This window comes from Oncorhynchus mykiss, chromosome 10 (genome assembly GCF_013265735.2).
Source record: "Oncorhynchus mykiss isolate Arlee chromosome 10, USDA_OmykA_1.1, whole genome shotgun sequence".
NCBI lineage: Eukaryota > Metazoa > Chordata > Actinopteri > Salmoniformes > Salmonidae > Oncorhynchus > Oncorhynchus mykiss.
The window spans coordinates 26,002,951-26,010,356 of NC_048574.1; the positions used below are offsets into that span (position 1 = coordinate 26,002,951).

The 7,406-nt window shown below is 41.4% G+C and overlaps 1 protein-coding gene across 1 annotated transcript; it reads left to right on the plus strand.

Moving 5' to 3' along the window:
* The first annotated feature begins 963 nt into the window (after positions 1-963).
* Positions 964-4,046, plus strand: rhbdd2 (rhomboid domain containing 2). The gene is made up of 4 exons (XM_021617866.2): positions 964-1,622; positions 1,839-2,243; positions 2,454-2,601; positions 2,849-4,046. Exons 1-4 carry the CDS (start codon positions 1,436-1,438, stop codon positions 3,336-3,338), a joined length of 1,230 nt encoding a protein of 409 aa, XP_021473541.2. The 5' UTR covers positions 964-1,435; the 3' UTR covers positions 3,339-4,046.
* Positions 4,047-7,406: the final 3,360 nt, after the last annotated feature.

Here is a 7,406-nt window from a genome sequence, read left to right on the forward strand (position 1 = left end):
AACAAAAATTGCCATATGAATCAACAGATTGATCTCTATGGGAACAGCAGAGATGTCTGACCTGGCTGAGAGGCTCTGGATTCATGTCCCGTCCATCCCCAGATGTCTGTTCCTGCCCCCAGCTCTCAATGATTGGCTGTGAACAGTAAAAACTATTTTGCTCATTTTGGCCTTGGAAATAAATGATGTAGCTATCAATAAATCATTTAAGTGGCTACTGTTATGTGATTGATTTGAATGTGACTTACAGGCCTTTTGTGGATCTGAGGGCTCTGCGCTGAAATAGACTGTCAAGAGAGCATTCAATTTCAAATGAGTTTAGATGGGGAGGGATATCTGCAGTTGCTTTTATTGTGATAACTGCAGTTTGTACATGGAGCATAAGTAATGTTTATGTGTAATTGTTTTCAGGTCAGATTTGACTTACAGGCCTTGGTCTTCTATGCACCTTACTGGTTGGCCACATCACAGAATCAGGGGAGTTCACCCTCACTGGATTCAACTGTCAACACAACACTCAGTTTAAAATGTGATAACAAAGACAGAACACAAAATAAATAAATAGGTATTTACCACATAAGGGCTCTTTTGATTCTCTCATCACTACGATCCATCTTGACTGGGCACAGGTCAAAAGTACCACACCTCAGGGTGCCATTTGGGACCTCCCCAAAGAATGTAAGAGCCTACCAGACATTCTAAACTCCAAATCACCTTGTGCAGTGCGAACGGGTCTAACCAACCGTTTCCAATCGCAGTATTCTCTGCATAGCATCAGCTAAGGCAGCCTATGCGGCAAAAGATTACCTGAAACAACCTGATTGAAGAAATTGATTGTACTGTTGATATCAAAGCTGAACACAGTTCATGTAGCGAATTGATGCTTGGTTACGTCACAATAGGTCACCGTTTAATGGCCGCGCATAAAACGTCACACGAAAGGCGTGTATGGGACCGGACTGGAGGTATCTTCCCCCTGGGTGTAATTTATAACTGTCAAATCAAATATATGTAGCTATCTAACTCAAATGGCTGTTGAGGACTCTTTGATAATCACATTTGAGGCACATGTCAGCAGGTGGCAGTGTCTTCAAATCTATGCAACTTTGATGTTGTGATAATTTAAATGCGGAAGTCCAGTACATGTGTTTTGGCTGAGCTAGCTTGTTCGCATATTTCTACAATTAATCTTCTTAAAATCGGATTTTAAACTTATTCATACTGCTAACCCAATGCCACAACCTTAAAATAAGACCAAAAAGCTTATTTTTTTCATTAATTTTTACCTTAATAGCCAATATTACTTTGTGGCTGTTTTATATATTGGGAACCGCTAGCTAGCTAGCTATACTCTGGCTAAAGGGTACTGCAATTATGTATAAAAGTTGATTGATTATCCAAGTACTAATTTGAAAAATATGCACTGTGCATCAAAATGATCTCCCGAATAGTTTTAAAAGATATGGTTCAGGGGTTCAAGAGTTTTACTCCTGAGTTCATGCTCACGAGTGGGATTGTTTCTGTCATTGTAGTATCATTTGTTTTGTTTACTGTCACTACATTTTTCGGTTTATCAGAGGATGTCTTCAGTCTTGGAACGACAGTTTTTGGCAATGGTCATGGTAAGTTAGCTAGGAGGGGCTGAGTGAATCAACAATTATATGCTCGGTAGCTACTTTGAATGGGAGTGTTGTAACGTTAGCTAGCGTCCTTAAACGTATGGCTAACGTAACCGACGGTGCCAGTAGACTACATCAGCAAGCGACAACACATCACGGCATGTTTATATCTGTCAACTCTATTATGTATGTTTTAAACCTGTTCCTCTTCCTTTCCAGTGCACAAGCTCATCACATACTCCTTCCACCACAAGTCAGTGACCCAGCTACTCCTCAGTATTGGGGTTCTGGGGCCCCTCTGTGGTGGCATTGAGAAGAGTGTGGGCACTGTTCGGTTCCTCTTCATGTTTCTTCTGCTCTCTATCAGCACAGGGGTGTTGTACAGCATACTGGGTCTGCTACTGTTTGGTGCATCTGCCCAGAACCAGGTGGAGGGGTTCATTCCAGTATCCCTCTCCCTTATGGGTATGGCCACAGTGCACTCCCGTATGGTTAAGGGCTTTCTTTTCGGGGTCACTGTACCCATGTTAGCCCTGCCCTGGCTGTTTCTGTTCATCATAACACTTTTGGTCCCACACACTGTCTTCCTTTGCAATGTCATCGCCATCATCGCAGGGGAGATCTGTATCCTTATTCCAACCTCATTGCGGTTCAAAATAAATGTGATACGCTCCTCTGCAGTATGTCACAGCTTTATAAGTGTGCTTAATAGTGTAGTTAAGTGGTATTAGGTTATATGTGTTGTATATGAGTCCTGCTGCTAAACATTATGGCATGTTTGTTTTGAAAAAATCTTGCTTCACACATTCTCCTTAACTTGCACTGGTGAAACAGACGGAAAGGGCTGGCTCTCACTTCTGGACATGTCCGATGCCAGGGCATCAGTGCTGGACAAGAAGATGCCTTTCAGGCTGCTGAGGAACATTGGTGTCCTGTATGTCCCTGCATCAATAGAGGCGAGAAGGAAGACGGTCCACCCACCGTGAGTACTGAGAAAGCACCAGACCCATCATTTATCAGACAAGACAAGAGGTCATTAAATAACAATTGCTGTGTGCAAGCCAGAGCACATGATGTACTACAGTATAACGAGGTGCAGTTATAATAGATGATCCTCAGCTGTAATTGAATACTTTACATTAGGCACCTAGTGGTCCCCCATGATTAGATAGAGAATCACTGGTATAGAGAAGCTCTCTGAAATCTGCCTACGTTCTCATTGATTGCAGAATCATTCCAACCCCAGGCTCCTACCCAGTCCAAGCCTACGCTCCAATGTCCTCTACCTCCAACCTACAGGCTACTGAGACCACACCAAAGACATTTGAAGGCTGGGCCCACTCCTACTATACACAGGGGAGCCCTGTTCAGCTCTCAGGTTATTACGGACACAACGATGGATATGGCATCAAGGATAGCTTTGGGCCAAGTCACGTACATGGTCACAAGCATGGACACAGCTGCAGCCACAGCCAAGGTCATGGACATAGTCATGAACACAGCTTTGGCCATGGACTCAGTCATGGGCATGCATCTGCCTCTCAAACCAGCAGTCACTGGGCTCCAGTGGCTCAACATCCACATTCTCAACATTCCCACCTCAGTCCACTGTCTGTGTCTGTCAGTGTCCCCCAGAGTTTCACAGCAAACATGCCGGAGTCACTAACAGAATCTGTGATGGTTCATCCAGGAGCACCTGTGTCTTCACTGACAGATTGATGACTTCAATCAGTAACACCAAAACTCGCTATACCTCGATTGAACTTCAAAGGCAAGGTTCTCGAAGACCGGAAATGACCTTTACATTTCATGTGCTCTATTTTCAACAATCCTTGTAAAAACGTCAACTCATGGTATAACTAATAACACAAAACGAATTATGTCAGTGTGGTTATAAGCCGCTATAATCTGAACTTCGGCGATACAGATTTAATCGAGCCCATAGTTTTCATTCAATGTGTTTTCTGTCTCATGTTATACATTGAGATGTAATATGCTTGGACAAGTGGTTTGAGACTACTTGAAGGTTCACAGTTTTTGGTTTGAATACACAAGCAGGCTCTGAATGTTCAAGGTCAAATCAATGCAAGAAGGCTTTGATTGTCAGTTGATTGTAAGACCTCCTTTTGGCTTGTGTGTTTTGTACTTTGTGTTTTTTTACCCATACAGTAGACACATCTCTTGGTATTCTTGATTTATACAACCTAGATTAAAACAAAGTTTTTCAAAACCCTTAGTAAATAATATCTGTTTTTACTTCAAACGGGTAGGATATTTTAATCACCCTTAACTACACTGAACAAAAATATAAACACAACATGTAAAGTGTTAGTCCCATGTTTCATGAGCTGAAAGCAATCATTTCAGAAATTTTCCAAATGTACAAAAAGCTTATTTCACAAATTTGATTAAATCCCTGTTATTGGACATTTCTCCTTTGCCAAGATAATCCACCCACCTGACAGGTGTGGCATATCAAGAAGCTGATTCAACACAATGCTCATTACACTGGTGCACCTTGTGCTGGGCAGACTAAAAGGTCACTCTAAAATGTGCAGTTTTGTCACACAACACAATGCTACGTTTTGAGGGAGCTTGCAATTGGCATGCTGACTACAGAAATGTCCACCAGAGCTGTTACCAGAGATTTTAAAGTTAATTTCTCTACCGTAAGCCAACTCCGACGTCGTTTTAGAGAATTTGGCAGTACGTCCAACCGGCCTCACATCCGCAGACCACGTGTAACCATGCCAGCCCAGGACCTCCACAGTTAGCTTCTTCATTGTTTGCTTCTTTATTGTCTGACAGCCACCTTATGAAACTGAGTTTGCACAACCAAATAATTTCTGCACAAACTGCCAGAAACCATCCCAGGGAAGGTCATCTGGTTGCTCGTCATCCTCACCAGGGTCTTGACCTGACTGCATTCAGCGTTGTAACTGACCTCAGTGGACAAATGCTCACCTTCTATGGCCACTGGCATGCTGGAGAAGTGTGCTCTTCATGGTTGAATCCCGGTTTCGGCTGTACCTGGCAGGTTTATGACTGCAAAATGAATTGCCTCTGAGGACAAAGTTTAACTGTGTGGGTGAGCGGTTTGCTGATGTGAAGGTTGTGAGCAGAGTGCCTAATGGTGGCAGTGGGGTTCTGGTATGGGCAGGCATAAGCTACGGACAACAAACAACAAATTTGCACAGCCGTTGAAGAGGAGTGGGACAACGTTCCACAGGCCACAATCAACAGCCTGATCAACTCTATGTGAGGGAGATGCGTCGCGCTGCTTGAGGCAAATGGTGATCACACCAGATACTGACCGTTTTTTTGATCCACACACCTACCTTTCTTTTTAGGTATCTATGACCGACAGATGCATATCTGTTTTCCCAATCATGTGAAATCCATAGATTAGGGCCTAATGAATTTATTTCAAATTACTGATTTCCTTATATGAACTAACTCCAGTAAAATCTTTGAAATGGTTGCATTTATACTTTTGTTCATTGTACTTAAATTAAAATAGTATCCACTCAGCACTAAATTAGATCCATTACATGCAGTTTGTTTTGCAATGGATCGTTCAAAATGACTGTCAATTCAGAGGCAGGGGACAAGTGGGTGAGATGATCCAGAGAGTGGGCTACAAGGGCAGATTATGAAGTCATCTTTGAAAAATGAACTAGTTGTGCACAGGAAAGAGAAGCCATAACTGACAACCAAGACTAAATAAAGCAAATCAATGATCTCCATTTATTATTTATTTACAAATGCATTCTTTAAACTTATACTGTTCATATACAAATATATATTTTGCATATAAAACTGGATCAAGTGGTAAGAGTCATGTAACACAAGTCATGATGTAACACATTATACGATATCAGTAATGCAAGAGAAAAATGTAAAAAGGCACATTTCTTATTTAAATGACATGTACCATGTCATATTTGATTCTGTATCACTAGAATAGTTGAGGGGTTTTTATATTAAAAGACACACAAAATGACATGCTAAAATGATAGACTGCTGAACATTTGTAATTAGGCTTTCAACCATCAGCATAATAAAATAAAACTACATAAAGTTCTACCAGAATTAGTGATTATCAGAACACACATAAATGACAATAATTAGCCGGCTGGCTAAAACCGGCACTTTTACTGAAACGTTGATTAATGTGCACTGTCCCTGTAAAAAATAAACTCAAACTCAATAGATGTATTCATGTTGACTGCAAGTGCACATACCATACAACACATTTTGCATTGCCTAAATGCCGAGGTAGTGTCCAGCTAAACATAACTAGTAGGCACTAAGCCTTACAGTCGGAGAGGATGAGAAAAAAAACACCTGGGCATTTTTTACAGTAAACCACCATTTAATCGAATACCTTTTCTGTAATGAACCGATGAAGAACAAGGCTCAATGACTAAACAGTTACTGCAATTTAAATGTATGAATTGTACAGTATGGTACAATATGAATATGCTACTAGTTTGCATATTTGACTAATCTTGCACTGCTCTGTATTTACACATCCTTCGTGCATCGGAATAGTCAGCCATGTTGAACTTGTAAACACATTTAAAGACGGCAAATATAGAATACTTTCAATGCCTTATATATTGTCAATTAACTTGTCTGAAATGTCTATGTATATGTTTTCACCTTGTGGGTACTTCACAGCATGATAAACGTCCAGAGGCAATATTTCATATCATAATCACCTCTGTTTACTCCTAGTTACACTTACAAAAACAATGTGTAACATTCAATGTATAATATCTCCAAACGTTTCTAATCTGATGGGAAACAGTGAAGGTCTGCACTCTATTTAAAACACAAATTGGTTTATTCCAAAAATGTCCATAACATTAAAAGGAGCGCATGGACCAAATGTACACTGAACAAAAATATGAACGCAACATGCAACAATTTCAAAGATTTTACTGAGTTACAGTTCATAAGGAAATCATTCAATTTAAATCAATAAATTAGGCCCTAATCTATGGATTTCACATGACTAGGAGTACAGATGTGTGTGTCAAAAAAAAGTAGGGGCGTGGATCAGGAAACCAGTCAGTATCAAGTGTGACCACCATTTGCATCATGCAGTGTGACATCTCCTTCACATAGTGTTGATCAGGCTGTTGATTGTGGAATGTTGTCCCACTCTTCTTCATTGGCTGTGCGAAGTTGCTGGATACTGGCGGAAACTGGAAAAAACTGTCATACATGTCAATCCAGAGCATCCCAAGCCTGCTCAATGGGTGACATGTCTGGTGAGTATGCAGGCCATCGAATAACTGGTACATTTTCAGCTTCCAGAAATGGTGTACCGATCCATGTGACATGCATTATCATGCTGAAACATGGCAGGACAATGGCCCTCAGGACCTCGTCATGGTATCTCTGTGCATTCAAATTGCCATCGATAAAATGCAATTGTGTTCGTTGTCAGTAGCTTATGCCTGCCTGCCTGCCCATACCATAACTCCACCCCATACACGCCGTCTGCCATCTGCCCGGTACAGTTGAAACTGGGATTAATCCTTGCAGAGCACACTTCTCCAGCATGCCAGTTGTCATCGAAGGTGAGCATTTTCCCACTGAAGTCGGTTACGGTGCCGAAATGCAGTCAAGTCAGACCCTGGTAAGGACAACGAGCACGCAGATGAGCTTCCCTGAGATGGTTTCTGACAGTTTGTGCAGAAATTCTTTGGTTGTATAAACCCAGTTTTCATCAGCTGTCCGGGTGGTTGGTCTCAAACGATCCTGCAGCTGAAAGAG